General features: G+C 41.0%; 1 protein-coding gene across 1 annotated transcript in view; it reads left to right on the forward strand.

Annotated features, from left to right (window-relative positions):
• The window catches only part of PLPP2 (phospholipid phosphatase 2), a 387,929-nt gene extending 363,294 nt beyond the window's left edge, over positions 1-24,635 (forward strand). Inside the window, exons 5-6 of the mRNA XM_044053752.1 lie at positions 16,663-16,839; positions 17,711-24,635. Coding sequence (XP_043909687.1) covers positions 16,663-16,839; positions 17,711-17,872 — 339 coding nt within the window. The 3' untranslated portion in view covers positions 17,873-24,635. The remainder of the gene's footprint in view (positions 1-16,662; positions 16,840-17,710) is intronic.
• Positions 24,636-25,095: the final 460 nt, after the last annotated feature.

Genomic DNA, 25,095 nt, shown 5'->3' on the forward strand with positions numbered 1-25,095 from the left:
AGTATTGGAATTTGTCCTGTTTTATTAGCTTTTTGACTCTATTACGTAGTTCTAGGAATTTGCCTAGTTAAGGGGGTTTTGGTTTTGCGCCAGTGCTCCCAGGCTTTATCCCTGTTTTTCATTTCTGACTTAGTGGTTTTCTGTAGCCATGGGGAAGGTTATGCTTTGGTTCTGGAAAGTCTTATGGGGGCATGGTAATTAAGGATGCTCAGGAAGGTAGTATTAAAAAATTCAACTGCGTCATCAAGACTGGGGTACTTTAGAGGATGCCAGTTACATTCTTTTGAGGGATTAGATGAATGTGAGTGGGTTAAAGTTTAGTTTTTTACGTATTTGACGGTAGATGACAGGTTTAGCTTGGTATAGGTATTTTTTGAGTAGGAATGTTGGGGAGTGATCACTGAGGCTATCTGATAAGAAGCCCGTTATATATGACTGGGGGCTCTTACTGACTAGTATCCAATCCAGGGTAGTGTGCTTGCTGGTGTTTTTATTTATCCTGGTTGGCAACTGGACTAGTTGGGTGAAGCCATGAAGGTTTACATGATGGGTTGGATGGTTGGCAGAACAGGATTGCCAGTCAATATTGAAATCACCTAAAATGATAGTTTCTTGGGTTTCTGCTTCATTTCGACAGAGTATGTGGCTACAGGTAGGAAATGAGCAAGAAGTGCAAGACTTACATTATCCTCGTGAAGATGGACTTTTGACAGCTTGAAGAACTGGCTTGACATTAATATCAGTGAATCGAACCCCAAGTAAAGAAAAGAATGCACCTACAAGATTTTCTGCCTCCAACATCTGCTGTCATGGTAACTACTTCTCAAGCAAATATACTTTTCTTTTGAAGGAGTACTGTACCTTCGATATTTTGTCCAGTTTGACCGCTTGATTCTTTAAATTCATTCAGTCATTCATTCGCAGGTTACCCACTTTATCCAATTTGGGCTTCTGGGGATAATTCTTTAATTGCTTTTCCTATTTCATCATATAGTTTCACGTAATTGTGGAAACTCTCTTTTCCATATGCTGATCACCAGAGTTAAAAATCTCAGAATTTACACATTATGTCTCTCAGTAGCTTTAGCAGTCACTTTTTTAGCAAAATTGCTCATTTGAAGTTTGACCATGTATGTTTATTAATTAGAATCTTTCCTAACCTATAATTATATAATTATGTAAATATGGCAATACGTTTTTTGTCTTAACAGAAAAAAAAATTGTTGCAAGTATGCATATACCTTTGGTTTATTTAGGATAAAAAAAGTATTCTTTCAAAACGAGTCTCCCTCTGACAAAACTAAGGGCTCATAATCTTACAAATTATGAAACTGATGTCAAATTACATAATGTAGAGCTAATCACTTTGAGTAAACTAGCAAACTATGCGTTAATGAAGTTTAAACGTGTAGATAACATAGTAATTAAATATTGGCTTCTTCTTCAGTTCATTTTAGCATTTAATTTTTAAACTTTGACTTTCATATTCATCAGCAATGAGTAAATGATAATTCATATTGTCCTAGAGTCCAGATTCCACTGAACACGTGTTCATTTAAATTCTTCAGATTAGTTTACATTACATATTCTGAACCATCTAAGCCTCAGTAAAACTGAACTCAAAAGCAAACTTTGAAAAATAAGTGTGTGAACTGAGCTGCAGTATTTGAACTGAGTGACTAAATAAACTGTTTACGGTATGATATAGTCATGACTTTCTTTTCTGTTGCTTGCAGGTAATGGTTAGCAACTCACATCAGTTCCAGCTTGAGACTAGCCTTGGGTAACTCCTGTTTACAGTTGAGCATGTAGGTCTTGTTTGCATGTATCTGTCAACTGTCCAGATTTTTGATTCAAGTTTGTGATCCATTCCTCATAAAATTTGTGGTTTTCTGGCAAATCACAGAGGACTGAAGTCACCAAATTATAACAGACATTTGAGTTTCAGGCATCATATTCATAAAAAATGCATATTGATGCAAACCCGGCTATTCTTGCAACTGCCTAAGTTTGTAAGAGCAATATTTAAAATCTGTCCCTATTTTTGGGCCTTTGACCCCCCCCCCCCCCATTATTTTTGGCAATGTCCAGATTTCTTGTGCTAAGAGTTGGATTGATAGTTGGCTTTTGAGAAGAATCCATTTGGTAAAGGTGGGAGGTCAGTACTTCTCAAATGGTGAGGTCACCTGTGGGATGTGTTGCATAGCTGGTTTTGATCCATTTCTGTTTAGAATCTTCTTTCATGATGCATGGCTTAATTTCTAGTACCCTCTGGCTCACTAATTTAGATGATGACTGCAAACTATGTAGCAGCTTTCTTTCTACCCCTCACACACAGTAGTTATCTACAAAGTTTTGTACATGGCCTAACCAGCCTTAGTGCAAGAATAGTGTCTTGATCTTCAGTATTTACAGATCTAATATAATAATATTTAGACACAGGTGGTCCCTACCATCTACATGTTTGAGAGGAATCAATTAAGATAATTTCTTTTACCAAAGGCAGTGGTGAAGTTGTGGTTAGGGAACTTACATTTGGCTAACAGGTTACCATTGTAGTAAGAAAGACCTTCAATGTGACCCTTCATATGAGAGAGTGGTGAGCTTCAAGCCACTATATGGAGGACATCATTCCATTGAACATCTCGTCATTGGGCCTGTCAGAAACTGTAATGCCCCTTTCTGCAGTTGCTTGACCAAAAATCTTCAGCTGGTGAGGGTTTAAAAGTACCTCTCTGATGGGTTTAGCAGCCTTTGTTGCTCAGAATGACTTGAAAAGCTGTCCCTCCTCTTCTTGTTAGGCCTTGGATGGCCCACGGCTCTTAATGACTCCCTGGAATATACTAATTGGAGAACCAGTATGCATAAAAATTGCTAGCCTTAAAGTATTTTTCATTTATAGTAACAAATGAATCACTCAGTAGCTCTTTCACGTTTGGAAAATGCTTCCCTTCCCATAAAAACAAAGCCAGTCTGTTTCCTTCTCCTTTCAAACCCTAACTGATGACTGCTCTCCCCCACTTCACCTTAACTACTGAGGTTTCACCTCGTCTTCACAGTTAAGGCCCGACTCCCTAGTATAGCTTGTATTTGTTTCACCTTTGGTGACTGAGTAAGAATACTCAGCTGTTTTTGGAATAACCTAGATTATTCTCCCATCTTGGGCATTGTGAAATTAAACTATCTAGAATCAATTTTCTACCAATTTAAGGTACAAGGACCTAATCTTAACCACCACCCCACCTGCCTTGATTGTTTGTTACTTAACTGATTGTGAGCCCTTCGAGACCAATCCCAATTCTTCCCACAATGGCGATACCCTAAGCCCAGCTCTAGCTTTTTTATTGGCCCCACTATGTGTTTAGAACCTACCTGAATTCCCCTTTTACCTTCATCCTCCTGTGGAAACTCTTTGATCATCACCTCAGTTACTTTTCCTCCTGTCCAGGGCATGGTGTATATAGTCCTTTACTTCAACCACCTCAGACACTGAAAGTTCAATTTCACCTTATCTTATCCCTCCCGTCTACCATGGGCATGTGTTAGCCCCTCTGTCATGGCCCTGCAGCTAATCACAGCTGCCATTATTTTCCATATTTTGGTGTTCACAGTCCAAGTGCTGAGCAGAGTCTGTTACCTCTTATCACTTGTCTCTGTCAGCACAACACTTTACTATTCCATGTCCCTTTAACATGGGGGGGATAAACAACTCATTTACTATCCATTCTTTCCCCAGAGATGGGCATGCACTCTCCATTCATTCTCCCCAGTCCCACCCTAGGTTTACTTAATACAATTCCCAGTTATTGTTCATTGTCCTTGGCTCTGGCACTTGAGGTTTGGCTTTAGTCATTGTGCACCTTCTACCTGTACCTAAGGCTTCTTTTACTCCATTTGTAGGTGACATGCATTCGTCCGAAAACATAAGGCACTCTGAACTCAAAATACTCCATTCTCCCTGTTCTGGTCAGATAAATCCAGTCCTTAGCACTGCCCATTTTAATTTGTTTTGGTTTTGCTAATGAAGTTGGTGCATTTCTGAGATTCTCAGGTGCCAATTTTTAAATTACCCATTGTCCTGGGACAGCATCATGCCTAAAATCATTCTCTTTCTCTGAATTCTTTTGGCAGTGACAGAGGCATTTAGTGTCTTTCTTCCTGTCTCATGTTGGACTTGAGACTTAAATACCCACCGTAATTTTTTTTCAAGTGTGCTATGTAAGCATTCAGGATCCAATCATAATTGTTGCCCATTCACATCCACTGTTTATCAGGAAGTCGATCTTGTGTTGCATACAGTCATTTCCATATTAGCTGTGGACTCTCCCTCCTCCTTAGATAGTTTAACTCATAACTGTATCAACCATACGTTGTTCCTTAATGTGGGTATGGGAGACCAGCCTCAGATGTCCTTACTCTCTACCATTAGTATTAAGCAAAACTAATCTCCATTGTTCTCCTCCTGTAGGCACTTGTTCAGAATCCCAACTGTTTGCTTTTCTTCGCAACTCACCTTCCCTGAGCTGTTATGAATCCACATCATTGCCTCTATATTCTTCTACGCCAGGTGCTCAGCCCCATTCCAAGTATGTTGTATTTGCTGGATGGCAAAAGGAGACCGTAAATCTACATATCCTCTTAAGTGCATTCAGCTTTCTGTCTTAAAAAAAAAAAAAAAAAGTTACATATATATATAGGTCTACTTCAAATCATGAAGTTTAAGAACATCGAACACCATATGATCTAAGACCAGATGATCGAAGTTCTGAGACGTCGAACATGAAATGAAAAATTTAAAAAAGAGAATTCTTCTTTTACGTTTTTGCAGGGAGGCAAGCCCCCCTGCAACCCCACACCCCCTTCTACTTAAATATACCAACACTGAGATCACACTACAGCAGGGGAAAACAGAAAATTTCCCGTTCCGTGCTATACGGCAATCTCCATTCAGAATGTTCAATATTTCAGAACTTTGATTGTGTGATGTTCAATGTTCGGCAAACTTCGATGATTCAAAGGAGACCCATATACATGTATAATATACATACACACACATATATACATATGTGTGTGTGTGTAGATATATATATATATATATATATATATATATATATATATATATATATATATATGTGTGTGTGTGTGTGTGTGTGCGCGCAATAGCGTACACCTCAATAGTAAAATTTCTCTATAAAGTTAGGATTAGGTCCAAAACTTGTTAAGCAATGTAGCATTGTGTAGAAATAAACTTAGAGCAGCTAGCTTGCACAGGGACTAGCACCATCATATCCTAGTACTACATAACAACTTGCCCTTAACCCCAGAAACGAGTTTGCATATTGAATAACACTACCATATCCTACCACTATACAACTTATTGTCCTTAACCCCAGAAACTACCCGAACAGACCCTTGTTAACAGCCAATCCTTAATCCTAAACCGTGCACCCTATTACAATGCCGTACAACATGGATTTGCAATTTGCAAATGTTTCTGTGAGATCAGATCACAAAGCTGTCTTTGAGGTAAAAATCAGCTTGAAAAACCCAGTTAAACCACTAACACTTAGGAACTAATGTAAGATAAACTACATTCTGTTAAGTGACACTTTGAGTAGGAATGTTGGGGAGTGATCACTGAGGCTATCTGATAAGAAGCCTGTTATATATGACTGGGGGCTCTTGTAAGATAAACTACATTCTGTTAAGTGACACTTAGTCAAAATTCAAGTCTCCTCCTAACTGCAAGACCACAGTTATTATGTAGAATTATTCAGAGTCCCTATACAAATATGTGAATGGCTACGTAGAAGCTGCTTTACTTTCCAGTAGTAAACCCAAACACTAAAACCAAACCCCTTTGGTGGAATCCTCACCTACATAGGGTATATAATAGAAGAAAGCTTATGGCTAAAATCAGGAAGAGCAACTCCCTTTAAGACAAGTGCGATCTTAAACAGCTAAACGAAGAGAAGGAACTGATGTGGCAACTTAGATTGAATGCCCTTGTTTTTCCAGGCCTTAATGATTCTGCTTCCACTGGAAGTATTTTAAAAATGAGAGCCCTAAAAAGATGATGTTAATTTATGTTTTTGTATATTTATATGTTTGGATGGGTATTCTTATTTATATACATGTTTGTGTTTATGCAGTTCATAGATTGATGTTTTATGTAGAATTTTATATTTATGTTATGTGAGTTATATATATATAACTTTTAGTTATAGCCCTTTAAATGGAGGTTGACCACTTTAATTGATCATTTGTGGTGATGTCAATTAATTTATGTTTATATAAGGAATGGATTTTATCTTGTGAAATTTGTCTGATGAAGTTTGCCTATTTTGAGTAAATGAAAGCGCTAACTAAATACGTATTTCTGTGTCTTCAGTGTGGTTCTTCAATTTTGGGTTACTAGTTTGTGTTCTTCTGCTTTGTGCGTGTTATAAAAGAGACACAAAAATAGGTGTAACAAAGGAACCTGTATTAACAAAATAAGCACATTAATGTTCTAGAAGAAAAATACTTTGTCAAAGTCGTTTACTGTCTGCAGCATACAAGACAAATAACATGCAAGCACAGTGACTGGCATTTTAGGCAGACCCACACACAATGTTTTTTTCTCTTTTCTTCTTTAGGCTTGTCAGTTGAGCAGTCCCTAAGACTTCAGTTGTCTATTTTATTCCCACTTTCCTTTACAGTTACTGTCCAGCTCCCAGCTACCAACCGTTTTCTTTTGGACAATCAAAGCATGACTGTATGTAGCATCTGTTTTACCCCTTCCATTGAGTAGTTGAGGCCTGATTCCAGTTTGTCTTTCTTCCTGTTCTCTGCAAACCCAGTGCCCAGTTCCAGCTACTGTGCATTCTATCCCCTTATCCTGGGTACTTGTATCCATTTCATCCCTCCAGTGACCCCTGACATAGATCAGATCTGGCCTCATGTACTAACACCTTGAGGGTTACTGTGCCTTACCCTATCTGTTGTCTGTCCTGTGCCCCCATGAGCACAGCCACCACCATTGCTACCACATGCTTCAAGCCCCAACGGCATCATTTTCATTTTCATTGTTGTTTTGCATTGGTGCAGGTCATAACCCTCTTTGGGATTCCCCTTCCCAAGGAGAGTTTTCTTTGTTATAGCCCTCATCTGTAATGGCCAACATCAGCAAGGGGTGACTGATAGGGTGACACTTAAGGTAACCGCCTTTTGAATGCCATACTTGCTTTTACATCTTGCTGCCTAGGAGGCACTGTGTCTGCTGTGGTGGGGCTGTGTCTTTTGCATGCTTTTACTGCCTGCCCCTTAGACTAGTTGACTACACTTTTGCAGCTGGATCATCCTTTTCAGTTCCTATTGCTGAGTGCGGAATCAGGGAGCATCATTGCCCGACACCTCATTGAACACTAAAACATGAGATGAAGTGAACACAGAGATGGATGGTCATGGTGATGTCTGATGGCTGCTGCAGTGGAAGATGTCAGATCAACTACACAAGGTAGAGACAATAAAACCGGCAGGACACTTTGGCACAAGAGTTGCACCAGTGTATAAGACCTGGACCAGGTGGTGACATAGGCAGCCAGCATGCTGAAGTGATGGGACATCTTTGAGCAATTGATATATTTATTTATGCCAACAGTAAAGTACAAGAGCTTATTTTATTAATAATGAACCAGAAAGGTTAGTATGTATAGTGCTTATATATTACTGTGAATAATTATGGGCCATGACACAGAGGAACTCAACCGACTTTGATTCTCGATACATCTTGAAAATATTTCCTGTACACCATGTTCCATTACATGAACATCTGTCTTGCTTGGCTTGAGGGTTTTTGCTTTGTTCAAAGCTTCATACCTGTCAACTACGGTATCTTGTTTCTTCTGAAGGATTTCTGGGAATTGCTGCAGGGTTTCATTTTGGTGCCCAAGTAACAAATAAAGTCACGTGAGTCATGGGCAGATTATTCTCCGCTGTTGTGTGCATATACCATTGAGATATAGGAAATACCAGGGACTGTTTCAACTTTCTGAAGTGATTTCCTCCCTTCTATGGGTGTCCTCCCATCGTTGTACTGAGTAAACAGGAAAATATCTTTGGTCCTAGCAGGTGTTGCAGCCATGCCTTCAAGTACCTCCTTGATCCCAGCTGCTGGAAATAATACTAAAGCAGGTAATTTTTGTAGCCACAAAGCTTAGGCTATGATTGGTGACATAGCTGACAGCCAAGTGGTACATCTGGATTTCCTACCATATGCTCTTCCTTCGATGGATACCCCCCTTTATTGTGGCATCAGGGTCATCTCACTGAGCAGACCTTAAGACAGCCCTTTCAAAAATCATTATAATACATGAGCATCAGTTTCAGTCCTTCAGTACTTTCTACTTCTGGTTGTAGCTGATCATATTCTTTTTGCCTCTTTAAGCAGTAAATGAGTGATGCCATTATGAAGCTACAGAGAGTCTCTGTTTGCCAAGGCAGGGTGTGCAACTATTGGCACACTCTGGCCATGGTGAGAAAGGTGCCTCCTTCAGTTCTGTTTGAGCTGTGAAGACAGGTTAGCAACTATAGAATGGACTGCGTTTCCATGCTCAGGGTCATCCATAGTACAAGTTATGAATGTATCTGACTAAACAGTAATGGTCAGCTGGTATGTCTTGTATGGATAGAGGTTTTTGTGTGGTGACATCCTTGTCTTCTCACTGGTATGGGGAATGTTGCATTTGATAATGTAGCTGAATGGCAGTGCCTGTGCTGTATTGCTGTCAGTGCATTTGATTACATCCTAGGTAATTTGGAAGGTTGGATAGTTTATTTGGGCCATTTCTTTAATTTGTTGCATAGCCACAATGATAGCTGCCTTTGTTGGGTTGTTACGGCTTGTTCATGTGTGATGCTCCTGAGTAGTTTCTGATGTATAAACAAGTCCAGTGCCAAAAAAACAGAGTTTATTGCAACAAGCAAAGCTTTCGGGCAAAATACCCTTCCTCAGTGCTCGGTATTTTGCCTGAATGCTTTGCTTGTTGCAATAAACTCTGTTTTTTTGGTGTTGGACTTATTGTTTTTGCATTATCCTGGGCTTCCAGCTACTATCTTTGTGTCTACTAGTTTCTCATGTATCCCAGGTACAGTGATGGCTCTTCAAATGCATGTTTTGTATCACATTTTCTCACATACCTAGTAATGTTGGGTGTTGACACTCCCTTTTTCTAAGGTATAAACTATACCCTTCCAACACCCGTTCTCACTGCCCTGTTTGTGATGACACCGTCTCCAGCTGGCATCTAGTCACCCCCCATAATGTAAGGGCTTGCTTCAGTACTTTGGCCTCATGCATGCTTCCTGCTGGCTATGGTTTTTGAATTAATATGGGTCTGCACATTGAGAACCAGTATATCATTGTTTGACTTGTTTTAAGGTCATGGATTTAAACATTCAGCTGCTGCCTGTTGCTGCTAGGCACATTGGGTTACCTTTATCTGGCATTTGTTCAAGGAGGGTCTCAGAATTGCAGCTTTCCAAATAATGTGATGCTGCCCAATGTGTGTCCTGTTCTTAGTTGCATAGGTAGCTGTAACATGGTTGTGTGATAGCATTCTTTTTCATTGTGGTGGGGTTGGCATACAGTACCTCAATCATCAGCCTTTTGGTGGGATTTCTTGGGGCCACTGAGAGCTTCAATGCCCAGCTGACTACCTTCATCAACTACCATTTCCTAGGAGCACTGAATATCAAACAGTTCATTCTGTCATCCCGCCAGCCAGCTCTTTCAGTTCTATGCCCGCTGATTAAAGTTGGGTCACTGAGGCAGCAATTAAGCCCCCATCCATTTCTTCTTAGCATACCTTGGCATTTGAAGTCAACTGACTTTCCATTTTTATTATACAGCTTTGGGTAACTAAGTATACATACTGATGTTTATATGTATTTTTAGTGCTCCTCTATGCTCCATTTGTTGACAATAATACTCTAGGCCAAAGTTAATATAGAATCTATTCTCTCTCTCTCTCTTACACCCATGTTGTAATAACAGTTATTATTTGCCCTGTACCTCAGTTGTGGACATTTATGGCCCAACACCAGCTAATGAGCTTTGTTTTGATAGTGTAGGTACTTATCCTGTACCTGATCTCCATTACCTCAGGTAATCTGACCCTATTCTTATCTTTCAATGTTTTCTGTTCCCTGGTCATTGTAGCCCAACACAGCACTTTCTACCATGTATTCTCCATTTTACCTTAGGAGATGGAAGGTCAACCTAAGCCATTCTTTTTCTCCCTCATGCCCTCGCCAACTAATCTTAGCTGTTGTTTCCTCCAGTCTTTACTTTGCACAACTGGTTCAACTCTGTCAGCTGTCTTCTTTTCCACCCCAGTGGGCACTTGGGATGGGATTGAAGAATCTATTCCAAGTTGACATCTTTTCTTCCTGTCTTTTATGAGTACTTTCATTTCAGCTCCAAAAACTGCCCCCCCAACCCTAGTTACCCAGGCACTTTGGAATATAATTTTAGCTCCTAGCTCCTGTTTCTTGGATTCACTTTCCATATTTCCATCTGTCTTTCATGGTCTTTCTTTGGACATTGCAGCATTCATCCTGTTGTCCATCCCTTCTGTTCCTGTAAGGGCACTAAGCACAACTGTTGGCCATGTTACATCTTCTGAGGGCAAGTGATGTATAACCTCAGCTTACACCCATTCTTTCCTCATTCAGCTGTGTTAGTTCAGTTGTATCTCTTGTTGCTTTTCTTCCTTATCCTGTAAACTTTAAATCTAGTTTTTGAAAATTTATATTGTATTGGACCTTAGATCCCCATGGGTTTTCCCTTCTTGCTACCCGAACATTCGGACAGTTTACAAAAGCTTGTAGTCACTGCAGAATACATGGGGCTTCTGACGTTGGCTAAGGGAATGTGGACCGTAAAAGTGACATCTGCACGTACCAGACCTCTCTGCCAACTCTCAGCCAGGCAAATGTCATCTGTTCCCACCGTACTGGCCATTCGATCGTCTTTTCAAAGACAAGTACCCCATTGGGGATGTTTTGTTCTTTTGGGTCACTGCATGCCTGTTTAGGTTCATGTCATCCAGGAAGGGAAAGTGTAGGTGCAGTCATCAGATTCCCCATAAGGACGCCCATGACCTTTGCCTTTTTTGTTTAGGGCCTACGCACGACCATAAGTCCTGCTCCATCTGTCAGGCCTTTGTCCCTAAAACCTTACACAGCTGTCTGCACACCTTGAACATTTATTTAGAAAATTAGCCCCTTAAGTGCTTAGCTTTAGCTATTGGGGAGGGGGGGGGGCGCATCTGGTCAGGCCATCGAGCCACCTAATAAAAGGCCAAAGTTGTTAGGCATGAATCCGTTGCTGCTCCTCCTCAACACAATGTTCCTCCTGTGGCCAACATTAGCCTGAAGGAACATTGGGTCGCTGCCGTTATGGGTACATCGGGTACCATTGGGAAAGCTGTAATGCCCAGAGTGGAAGGCATGTCATTGGAGGTAACATAGATATTGGCTAGCAACAGTGAGGGGGGACCTTGGCTTGCACCAGCTGTCCAGACAGGTCCAACCACTACTGCAGATGTTAGGAAACCTAGGCCTACCTTGGCCCCTACACCCTCTAGGCCTTCCCTGAAAAGAAAACAGAAAAAATATCATGTTTTTTTTTTTCCTGTAGTTAGCCAGCCAGACTGGCAGGCATTTTCTCAGAGACTCTTCAATGCTTTTATGGCTGTTAGGCCTGGTATGCCCTCATCCCCACCCCAGTGGCTCCCCTGTAATTAGCCCTAGGCCTCAGGCTCAAGATGTTTGTCAACCTGAAGCTGAGGACTCCTCTGACTTCTCTTCATAGGATTCTCTGTCCTATGTCTCCCAGTTACCATCTCCCCTTGGTTATGCCTCCCCAGAGGAAGATTCTGCTAAGATAGATCCTCCAGGTGAGGATCTCACCTTTGGGGAGACAATTTCCAAAATAAGGGAGTTCTTTTAGGGGGATTCCACTGAGATGACAGAAGTTCAGAAAAGATATTATGAACTTCTACAAATTGGAGACTCACTCTCCTTCAGCTATATGTCAGCCCCCCTGCCCCTGGAAGGCCTAACAGATTCTACAAGGTCCCCGAGGAGCCACATTTCTTATTAAATTGCGTGTAGCAGACCCTGGCAGTGTATCAGTTTCAGCTGATAAGCCCTCAAAACTGCTTCTATCCGCCTCAGTTCTCCCTACAGATAAAAGCAGCAAGGCCATGGAGTGCCTTGGAAAAAAGGTTTATACCTCAGCTACCCTGGCATTCAGGGCAGTAAACTATCAAACTCATATGTCAAAATATGCCCTAGCCCTTTTAGGACAAGCCACTAAGCTTCTGACTGAGATTCCAGACTCTCCTGCCAAGGCACAGCTATTCAGCCTCTTGTCTTTATCTTCTCAGGTCACTAGGCATTCCATTAGGTGCAGCTACGATGCATCTGATGTCTCTGCCAGTTCTGCTGCATCTGCCTTAGTCCTGAGAAGATACTTCTGGCTACGGTTACATCCCTTACCTGATGATATTAGGGCAAAACTATTGGATCTGCCTCTGGATAACTCTGCTCTCTTTGGGACAAAGGTGGCTGAGTTGTTCAAAACTCTACAACAGAAGGGGAAGGTGTTACAAGACCTGAAGCACCTATTTGTTTCTCCTATCCCCAAATTGCACAGGAATTACCCCCTCAAAAACTCAATTTATAAGGAAACATTCTGCTCCTCCTCCTCTTTCCAGGGGCAGAAAGAGCACCAGGAAGCAACAAACTCCTTCCAGGTCTGCTCAGACTCCAGGCCAGAAGCCTCAGTTTTAGGACAGGGCAGGTAGTCTGTGACTACCTGCCATTACTGAACAAACTCTTGATTCCACCCCCTTTCCCTAAGACTGTCTCACTGCCTCCCAGTTTGGAAAAACATTATCTCAGACAGGTGGGCCTTATCCATCATAGAAAAGGGTTATTTAATCACCTGGAACACAAAACCTTCCTTGAGAGGTATTCCACAGCCACCCAAAGAGCAGCTTCCCCCTTTTCAGCCAGTTATAGACAGCCTTATTGCCCAAGGAACAATTCAGTCTGTCCCTATGACAGAAAAGGGAAGGGTTTCTATTCCAGATTCTTCCTAGTCCCAAGAAAATATGGTCTCTGGAGACTAATCCTAGATTTTTCCAACCTCAATCTTTTCTTGCAAGTACCCACCTTTCAGATGCTCACTCTGCAGACCCTCTTCCCCTTGATTTTACCTCAGGGATTCCTAGCCAAATTGGACATCAAGGATGCCTACCCGCACATCCCCATAAGGCCCAGTTACAGGAAATACCTATGTTTCTCTGTGGGCTCCTTACATTTTCAGTTCTCTGCCTTGCCCTTTGGACTTTCTACAGCACAAAGGGTCTTCACCAAGTACTTGGCACCAATGGGTGCCTTCTGCAGGAGTCAAGGGATTCAAGTATTCCCTTACCTGGACAACCTTCTGATCCAGGCAGACTGTTCAAATCCCTTGCTATGCCATCTACAAACAGTAATATTAGTCCTGCAAGCACTGGGTTTCAAGATGAAACTACCCCAAGTCCAAACTGAACCCCTCATAGGACCATATATTCCTGGGATGCAGGATAAGGACGGATGTCATGAGGGCCTTTCTGCCACCTAAAATGGTGGAAAACTTAAGGCAGTACCTGCTCTTTGTCCTTCAAATCACAATCTTGACTGCCAGGCAGTACTTCAGACTCTTGGGTCATATAGCATCGACTATTCCCATGTTACCATTGGCAAAGCTCCACATAAAAAAGTTACAATGATACCCAAGGTCTCTAGTACAAAATCCCCTTCCTACCTTGTCTCAGGAAGAGATTCATTGGTGGTTGAATCATGTGACCTCCAACCCAGGACTCCCCCTACAGGCTTCCTTGCCAGTACAGGAGATGTACACAGATGCCTCAGATCTGGGATGGGGAGCAGCCATGGGTTCCCTAAGCATACAGGGCACTTTGTCAGACTCCATCAGACAGAAACATGTCCGTATCAGAGAGATGAGAGCAATTCTGCTGTCCCTGAAGGCTTTCAACATGCACTGAAGCAGGGCTCCCTAAAATTGTTCACAGACAACACTACAGTTCTGTGGTATGTGAACAAGCAGGGGGGAACAAAGTCCTATTTGCTATGCAGACTAGCTGTCCAAGTCTGGGAGCTTGCCACACAACAGGGAGTCACTCTGCAGGCAGTGTATATCCCTTCAGAGCAGAACACCCAAGCATACACCTTGAGCAGGTCCATGGCATAGTCCCATAAATGGATGCTCCACAGGGATGTGTTCTTGGACTTAGTCCACAAATGGGGTACACCTCATCATTTTGCACCAGGCTGCCCAGTCCTCTGGCAAGGGCAACAGACAACTTCTCAATCTTTTGGAAGGGGATGTTCCTGTATGCATTCCCCCCCTTCCCACATCTTCAGAAAGTCCTATTGAAAATCCATCAGGACAAACCAGAAATCTTGTTGGTGACTCCCTTTTGACCAAGACAGCATTGGTTCCCCCTCCTTCTGCATTTAGCCAGGGGCAATCGCCACAAGTTACCTCACAGAGTGAACCTTCTCACACAGGACAAGGGATCATTAATCCATCCCCACCTACAATCTCTGAATCTTACTCTGTGGGTGATAGAATTCTGATCCCTTACAGACACCTTTACAATGAGGATGTGCTTGCAGTCCTGCAGAAGGCCAGAAAACCTAACACTAGGAGATTTTATTTGTCTAAATGGAAAAGATTCTCCATTTGGTGTCTACAAAGACAGTTGGACCCTTTTCAGGATGATGCTCCTTTGGTACTGTCATACCTGTGTGAACTCTTGCAGACAGGGTTGGCATACTCCACTGTTAAAGCCCCCCTTTGGCATCTCAGTTGCCTGCAAAGTTATTCCTAAAGGGAGTACTGTATCTCAGTCCCCCAAGAACCCCCCCCTCCCCCCGGGACCTGAATTATATTTTAGAAAAGCTCATGGTGGCCCCTTTTGAACCAGCTTCTGTGGCCTTAGTAAAACACTGCACTTGGAAAATGGTACTCCTGGTAGCCTTGATATCAGCCAGGAGAGTGTCAGAGCTACAGGCCCATGGCTATTCCCTCTTTCATCACCTTTCTCAAGGATGGGGTAACTCGTAAGATCAACCCTTCCTTCATGCCCAAAGTGGTCAATGTTTTATCCTTAAACCAAGCTATTCATCTTCCCACCTTCTTTCCTCATTCTCAGAATGACAGTAAGAATGCCTTGCACTACCTTGATGTGCACAGACAGCTTAGGTTTTATCTTGACAAGGCCAAGTCTGTCAGGAAAGCAGACCAATTGTTTGTCTCTTTTCATCCCAGGGCTCTGGGGAAAGCAGTTCCAAAGTAGACCATTTCTGCCTGGATTTCCAGGGCAGTTTCTTTCTGTTATGCATACCATGGAAAGGCCTTAGGATCTAAGATTAAATCACACTCCACTTGGGCTATGGTTTCATCTGGGGCTTTCTTTAAAGGTTTGGATGAACACTGCCTCCATTTTAGAGGCAGCTACATGGACCTCTGTCCACACCTTTACCAAACATAGATTGGATCACATTTCCAAATCCAGGGCTGGATTTGCCAGGGCAATCCTTCATGGATTCCTAGAAAATAGTTCCAAGTCTCCACCCTCTTCTTCCCTTTGAGCTTTAGCACTCACCCAAGGGTTTGGAATACTGCAACATGAGAATAGAAGGATATAGGATAATTGTGTAAAATTTTACCATAACCATAGATGTCCTCCTCTTCCATATTGCAGTATTCCTTCCCCCCTCTTCCATTAAACTGTCCCTTCTTGGATGGCACTGGACTTGTACAGTTATCCTGGGACTGGTGTATGACTGGGGTACTCACTTCTGAGGTCTGGTATGTGCAGATGTCACTTTTATGGCCCACATCCCCTTAGCCAATGTCAGACGTCCCATGTACCCTGCAGTGACTAGAAACTTTTGTATACTGGCCGGACATTTGGGTAGCAAGAGAGGAAAACCTAAGGCTTTGGAATACTGCAACATGGAAGAGAAGGACATCTATGGTAAGATTTTATACAACTATTCTTTCTTATTTATATTCGTAGTGGACCCTGGTACCAACATTGTTGCCTTGCTTTCTGTTACTAAGGACAACCATAGCTGTGGTCCGTCCATATATGTGAAGCCTCCTCCACTCATTTATTGTCTGTTTTGCCCCTTGCATTGGGCATTTGGGCGATGACCCTAGAATAGGTCACTGTGTTCTTTACACTAGGCATTCAGGTACTCAGCCATCCTCCTGTCTTCCACAGGAAAAGTGCAATTTTTCAAAGTAATGTAAAATGTTACTGCCATTGTGGAAGTAGAGGCCAGCTAGGCAGATGGTAACAGTGATGAGCTGCAGTGATTCTGCCAAAAAGAGGCTTCTGATTTTCCTTATTTAACAAAGGGACTTTACCATGAAAAGTACGTAAATGTAGGTTTAGCGGGAGAATACTTTTTTTTTTCTTTTCTTTTTCTCTGTATCAATTGATTTCAGGCCTTCTGAACTGCCTGAAAGCTCAGTTTAAATGCTGTGCGTTGTGGCTCACATTAATTTCTCTTTGATTTGTTCTCTCCTAGTTGTATTTGCAAGCTCGTCTAGCTGCCGAGTGGGCCCGTTTGCTTCGCCCCACAATTCAGTTTTTCCTGATTGCTTTTGCTATTTATGTTGGTTACACTCGAGTTTCTGATTACAAGCATCACTGGAGTGACGTACTGATGGGATTACTGCAAGGAGCAGTTGTGGCCACCTTAACTGTAAGTACCATAGTGACCCTGAATCTTTATGCCTGTCTAGAAAAAAAGGTTTTCTTTTTGTTGCCGCCTGTGGAATTTAAGCCTGTCTTCTATGTCTCATAATCTGGGACACTAATTTATTTACATTTCTCAAACAATAAATAAATAAATCCATTTTTTGAGATGAATTCTGGGAATTAAACTGTTAACTTTTCAAGTGTAATTTTTGCTCATTACTGTGATTTCTTTATTATGTTTAGTGAGTCTGTATCTATGCAGAATAAAAATAGGCTGTATGCAGCATTCAGAAGCACAAACTGTCAGTATTATAAGCAGTCAATATGAGAATAAATGCATGATATGGTGAATCAGTACTCTGATCTAAAATGCCAAATTCCATAAAATTCAATGTTTCCACTGTTCAGACACTTAGAAACTTTAATTTTCTGATATTGGTCCTTGAAAAATTGAAAATCAGTATCCCCTGTTCACAGTGTAGTACTCCGTTAATACTTGGACATAGCTCTTATGGCTAGAAGTCTGAAGTCAAGTGTCATAGGGTATACGTTTGTTAATTGACACATTGTGACTGCAGTCCTGAGTCTTAGATAATGTAACATACTGAGTATTTTTTGTGGATGAGAAGGATTGTAAGATACTGAAGAGCAGTGCCCATGTTGAGAAAGACATTGCAATCAATTTACATTTTCAGAGCTGCAGCTAGCTGTATTATTTCACTTTAAGGGTGAGCTTCAAATTTGACAAGGTGCTTACGCCTCATGTGGAAATCCATTATTTAGAAGATAGTCCATGTCAGTGAGGTGGGAGGAGTGAATGTTTTGTGGAATGTGTTACACAGAAAGGTCAATTAAAGCTTTTTTTTTCCCTATAGGTGAGGTATGTGTCTGACTTTTTCAAGAAAAGACCTCTGGTTAAACACAGAGGGAAAGAGGAAGATGAAGAAGAAGAAGAAAGGGAGCAGAAGCCCAGCTTGCCACTTAAAGAGCCTGAGCAAAACAATCATTATACTTGTAACTTTAGAGGAGCTCCATGAAGCTGGAATCACAGAACCACATGCAGACTGTAGCATGTTGTTCACAGAAACTCATTTTCAGAACATTGAGAGAACTATGTCTGGGAATTCATCAGATACTTTGAGCTTCATTCCTGCTTCTTTATGCCTTTCACCAGCAGAAGAGCAGGGACAAAGAGACTCTGCTTTTTTTGGCATAGGAGATACAGCCTTTACAAGTGGATGGCAGAGTTCTGTGAAGAAGGGAACTCTGAAAATTGTTGACCCTGTGACTGCTTGTGCTTGCTTGGAGCTACTAAAGTATGCATCCCATTGCAGGGAAAATACAAAGTGCTAGTCACTTGTGCCATTTAAAAACCAAAAGAATTAACCTATTCAATTTCTGTGGAAGGAGCATTGTAACTCCATGAATTTTCCTTTCGCTTGGCACTAAGAGCTTTTTAAATGTCCTGGCTAAAGCTAGTAGTATACAGCTCAATCAGTTCTGAATTCAGTCATATGGCTGGATAATATGCATTTTGCTGATTAAGAGTGCATGTGGTCACTGCTGCCCAGGCTATCTGTGTCTTGTAATTCAGGCTTTGAAATATTCTGTCATTTCTTCTAGACTCTAACATCACTCCTTGTACAAATGCCTTTAATTTGCTTTACAGTTATACCTGCCCAGTAACTGAAGAGTTTGGATTTGCTTTACTTGAGGTGGGATGGGACTCTCCAATACCCAGGGAAGAGGGTACCTGCAATCTTGTAGGGTCACTACTGCCCAAGAAGCAGGAGGCATACAAGCATCAGTGCCTAAAGGGGGGAAAAGGTCACCTGAAGGTACTGGATTACATCTTTGAGGAAACAGCAGCTACAATAATGTCATTTTGTCCATTTTCTTTTAAGAGGTACACTTGGCACCTGTTGCCGTTTGAGTTTTACACTTTCATTTCTTTGAAGTACCTGTTTTTTAATTATTGGAAATGCTGTAAGGCAGCCCTCCACACTGATTGCCAGTAACTGCAGGAAGTAAAATATGGAACGAATAAAGATAGCATCCTGGGCACCTGACATCTGTTGATAGTAAGCCTTATAACCTCTACTTCCTGAGCTTATACTAATTGCAGTGGTAGGGCTTGGATGTACATATTCTGAGCTTGCATTAAACAGAGATAGTAAGACTTGGAGCATAACCCTTGAGTATGCCTTAACTGTAGCTAGTAGGGCTTGGATATGTACATCTTCTGCACATGTAAGCCACAGGGAATAATGATCTGGACCTTAATGTCCTGGGCACATATAAATATAGCTAGTGCATTTTGGAACATAAACTTCATGCGCACATATAAATTATAGGTGCTAAGGCTTTGGATATGTAATTCCTGAGCATGTATTAACTGTAAACATCTGGCCACATAAACATTAGTAATGTATATTTGCTTTAAACTATTAATATATGCTTACCATGTAAACCTTAACTGCAGTTAACCAGTTGTAGAGCTGTATGGAAATAGGAAATACACCCTGGGGATCACTTCTGTGTCTCTGCTCGACAATGGCACAGGAAAATAACTTTCTTGGGTGGCGTAAGCCAGGGAACCTTGTTGGCTAGGCTTATGTAGGCCCTTGGGCCGATAGCCTAGTACCTACCTATGAAACCTGTATGTATGCTTACCTGCAGATCAGAAATTATGTGAATTGTAAAGACATGCATTGAGCAGTTTTGTAATTGTATAACCGGTTGGAAAGTTTTTAACTATATGTCTAGTTAATGATATATGAGGTTATCCATATGTTTTTTGGGGGGGGTATTTGAACAAAATAGTTGTTAGATGTGCTCTAACATGCAGAAAGGTTTGTCTGTAGGCAAGTTTTGTCACCAGAACTCATTTCAGAAAAGGATAAGAGAAGTATGCCATTAGTATGTGCAGGAACATTCCTCGTCATGTGGTATGCAGACAGGGTCTACTTCTAATCAACGAATACTCATTGTTTTGAAGATTAGAAAGCAGACACCCACTTTCACAAGAGTGCAGTTTCAGGAAAGTCACTTAACAGAATCACTGTACAGTGAGGATAAGGAAATATACCCTTTTCCCCATTGTAATGTGATCTCTGAGTTAGTATATATTGGTAGCAAGGGTGTGGGGGGGTTGTGGGGTGCAGGGGGGCTTGCCCCCCTGCAAAAATGTATTGTTCTTTGCCGGACATACCTCTGGTAATTACATTTACTAACTCTGAGATCACACTACAGTGGGGAAAAGGATATATTTCCATATCCCCACTGTACTGTGATTCGGTTAAGTGAATTTCGCGAAAGTGCACCACTTTCGATTAAGTGCACTTTCGTGAAAGTGGGTGTCTGCTTTCTTATCTTTGAAAAAATGAGTTTTCATTGATTAGAAGTAGACTCTGCAAACAATACCTGAATACCAGTGACTAAAGATTAGCTTGCGTGCTTTTTGTGCTTTGGGACTGAATAACTCTCATGTTATGAGATGTAGGTGTACATGTAAACATGAATAATATTTTGCAACCATGAGTACAGTTTTAATATAGTTTGGGAAACCTACCCATCAAAAAATGGGCAAAGTGTTACAAACAACAAAGTATGCTATGTTGTATACCCTTTTACCCCATCTAGGTGTCAGTAGTATTTTGTTATTAATCAGGTGTAAAAACGTATGCATTGCTGAGCATTGTTTTACAAGAGTGTTTGTTTGTTTGTCTTTTCGGCTTTTCCCAGTTAGGGGTCGCCACAACGGAACTCCCGTCCGCTAATGATTGGCAGTAGATTTTTATGGTGCCAAGTTGCCAGCCCAACGCCCAATCTTCAGTGAAGGCACGCCCATTCACGAGTGTCTTTCGAACGCCACTCAACCGCGGGGAGGAGAAATCTAACAGTCTGTTTGGTTTGTGATTAAGGAGTTATATTCCATGTTCGTACCTTGAATATTTGAAGAGAAACTGATTTCCCACTTGGAATCCTGTAGCTTACAGTACATGTCTTTAATAAAATGGATTAAGTGTGGTGTGAGGGTCTGTAACAGGCATCCTGGCATTTGGTGTGAAAAGAACAACTATTTTTTTAGAGTCAAGGGCCATGTCCTCAGCAACCTAACAAACACCAGCATCTGGGTTGTTTGATTGTCATCCATTTTAGACTAATCTTTTATTATTGGGCAGAACACTCAGATGCTCGGGTTCATTGGCCAGGACAAGAAGGCCTTAGCAGAACCTAGAATACATTATCAAGCTTAGAACTCCAAGCTGAGTTTGTGGCCATTTGGCCATAACAAGAACATCGTGGGAGAATGCAGTGTCCTTCCTGTTTTAAGCAGTCAAGCTTCTGTTTGTTAGACTAGGAATTGATCAAGTCCAGGACTGCATTTGGGATGGTCAGTTTTCAGGGTTTAGACTTTTTGAGGCTGACATCCAAACAAAGATGAGTACAATATTACTCTTCATTTTCCTTGCTACTGCCTTGCAGCATTGGAATTGATATAATATGTTTTCCCATGAAAGGCAGAGTGCATACACTCACCACACCTGTATCATTTTTCTTTCACACTTTTTTGAAATGTTCTTAGGACCCCAGAATTGCAGGCAGTTGCTCTCTGCAAAACTGATGAAATTAGTCAAGTGTCATGATTTCTTGTGATTATTGCACAACAAACAAGAGTTATTGAAGGCTTCATGCTTTGCTTTACTTTCCTCAGTAAAGCTGATCCATTCTGTGATCTGATAAGTCCATGAGACACCTGTGAAGACAGAAATGTTGGATTTGAGTATTCTATTTCTGCCTTTTGTGTTTTCTGCTGGACTACTACTTAGTACTAAGAAAACAAGACCACTGTTCCTCTTTCATTATTTTCCTGAGCCTGTATTCAGCTAACATGACATGAAATCATTAGCACGGTTTCAGACTGTGATGTCATGAAGAAGTATGACATCCCTTATAGATTTGATTGTCTGTACAGACCACATAAGATGGGAGATTGAGCATTTTTTGTGGATATTCACAGCATAAACACCTGACTGGAAAATTTAATTTGAGTGTACAACTGCTAGAAGTTCTAAAAGACTTGTCAGGTGTGACCTTAGTACATCTGTACTACTTGCATCTCTGCTCCTTACTTTCTTTCTCCTCTGTTAATTGTCCTGCCACTTGTGCTACTGTTACTTCCTTTTGAGTAGTAGAATAATTATGTACAGTTGTAGTATATTTCATATTCATTTGCTGGGGAGGGGTTACAGTAGGTTAATGGAATTCACTTTTCATTGCTATAAATCTGCAGGGTTTCCCATTCACATATGCTTGATCTTACAAAAAATAAATAAATAATAGCACTTTTTGGGGAAACCACTCTTTGAGTTGAAGTATGGCTGTAATATCTGCTGGAGCAGTAAAGGAGATAATAGGACTTGGGTGTAATATCAGAAGAGAATATTGGTACAAAACCTAATAAACACCGTTAATATAGTCATAAGATAGCAACTAGTGAAATCAGACTAGCAAGATGCACCATGTGTGTGTCTACTCTATTACAGGAGTAGTCTTCCACATGTAGGCTGTGTTTCTATTTATGGGGTCTAGTCTCTCAGAAAACACCTTTTAATCTCCCAAAAGTCATTTTTGTTACCATGTCCTGGGGATAGGGCCAGCACACGTAAGTTACATGTGTGTGTTTGAGAGAGAGACCATCTCTCGAGATGTCATAGGGGGTAGTACCTTGGTGTTCCATGACTGGCAAGGAGACTCTGATTTTCTTGTAACCTTGTCCTCTACAGAATTCAGAACTTGACAGTCTTGTCTTTTTGAAAGTAAGTGCTAGAGGAGTCAGCATTTGACATCATCTTTAAGGGGATAATCTCTGCATTTGAAAGGATACACTGAAAGAATCGTGAGGGGCTTTTTGGAGGTGAATTTGTGCTGATTGGATCGGTTCTGTGTAACTGCTGCATATACCGTATAAGTTCAATATGTGCTGCCCCATTATATTTCTAGTATGGCATATAGTTTAAGCTGTGACTGTGCACTTTAAAGCCAAAGAAGTAAAACTCCAGCAAAGAAAGTACAGATTAATTATAAGAGTCTTCAGTTATGGACTTTAAAGTAGATCAATAGCACAATCTATAGCCAAAGTTCTTTTCCTGTTCCAGACTTCTGATTATCTAAGTGTTGGTTTCTGGTTATTTTAGGTTGCTTTGACTGCTGGTAACAGTAGTTGAGCTTTATATTAATACATTTTCAGTTGAAGAGTTACTAGAGTGGAGAGAAACCTTAGTTTTTGTTTCTTTTTTCAAATTTTGGGTGGCTTCTTTTATTTACTATGTCCCAGTGTCCCTCCCCAAATCAGCCTCCACAACATTGCGGAGAGAAGTTTTAGGCACCTAGTCTGGGACCATACTGATGGTAGGGAAGCCTTTTCTGATTGGCCTTACCCTTAATGTTCATATGGTACCATGAACTCCTCCTTCAATGAATGGCCTGCCTTTGCCCCCTCACTTCTGCCAGAGAGAGGAAGGGAAGAACTATGAACAGGCAAGTACCAACCTCCCTCCCTTCAACTGAAAGTAGGACAGCCAGCCCGACCTGTTCATTTTCCACTCCAACACTAACTATGACTTCTTATTTGCTAGCAAAACATGGGTTTCTACCACAGAGAAAAGCTTTAGTGCATTTTCACTTGTAGTCCTTGTCCACCAGCCGAATCACAGGATGACTTGAAGCTAAACAATAAACCTCTGCGTCCTGTGTAATGGTTGCTTGCCTTACTTATAAACACCATACATTGTACATGCTGCTGGTCTTCTTCTCTTTATTGTGTTAATGCAGCTGAAGATGGAGTGTGAATGCTGTTAGCCCTTCATAAGGTTTACAAGGGGCAGATAGTACTGGTGCACCTAACGCCGATACAGCTCCACTTTGGTTCATTGCTTTTTTCTAAGCTGATTGTACGTATTGTTTTGATCAGAGAACCACATGGTGGGAGATGTGCAGATTATGCATACTGAATGACCAAGCACAAACCCTGTGGTGCATCTACATTACAAGAGTTGTTAATGTGTGTCTCTTAAAGTATGACAAGGATGAGCTTTTTTCTTTTACTAGAATATGAATATTAAATGTTAGCAACAGTGTAAAGCTTTATAGGTACTTTGTTGAATGTACCAAATTTACATACGGCTGAACAGTATGTATCTAGTAGCGGTGAATGATTGCTTGCATTGTACTACATGTATGTATGTGTATGTATATGCTTAAGTGTATGGGATGTGTGTTTTGTCATTCAACACTTTTATATTGTGAAACCCATTCAATTGAGAACAGCAAACTGAATGAACAGCTAGCTAATACATTCTGCATGGGGGTGGGGGTGGGGTCTGCTTCACTCCCTAACTAATATAGCAAAATCCAGGGCTGCAGAACCATGGAGGAAGTTATGGACATGTTTTGAATTGCTTGATCAGTCTGCTGGCCTTGACCAAGTAGGTTTGACAGCATTTGTGTTCGGTAACCAAAATAAAAAGGAACCATGTGTAGTACATAGTATGTAATGTACATAAATATGAATACAGACACAAATATGTACTGTTATTCTGCTTTTATATGTTATAAAGGAAAAGCACCAATCTGCTCTGTACAAACCTAATTCTGATGTCTTACTTTGCATTTTAACTGTACTGCCTGTTTTTCCTGAATGTTTAATGTGAAGTGCAGAATTCCAGTTTTTCTATGTGTGCATTGAAAAAGCTGTTTTAATAAATTTGAAGGACTAATGTCCTTATATTAAAGTAATGACATATACTATCATTCATACACTATGAAACTGATGCCCATCACACATGGAAATACAGCTATTAAAGATCTGTATTAAATGCAGGAAATTAAGCCATTACTTTTAAAGTCTGAAGTTTTTGACCACTTCAGACTGCAGGCAGCCAAGTGCAAAGATGTATATGAGAAAAACAGTAATCTGCATTCAGAATTTTTCCTCCGTTTGCTTTGTGTTCATGTTTCATTTCCTGTACTAGCAAAACTGTGCAAGTATCCAGTAATACAATAATTCTCAGATTCTGATGCAGTGAATCTCCCATCAAACTACAGAGAAGCCCACAAGCCTTCTGTAAGTACCCTAAAAGTACTTTTGAACTTTCCTTCCAAAAATGTATGTTGCACAGTAGAATAGACACCACTAGTAAAATAGTAAAAACACACACAAACTTAAAATAACCAATATTTTGATTTGTTTTACTGC

This window comes from Protopterus annectens, chromosome 13.part0, assembly GCF_019279795.1.
Source record: "Protopterus annectens isolate FY-2018-M chromosome 13.part0, PAN1.0, whole genome shotgun sequence".
Lineage (NCBI taxonomy): Eukaryota > Metazoa > Chordata > Ceratodontiformes > Protopteridae > Protopterus > Protopterus annectens.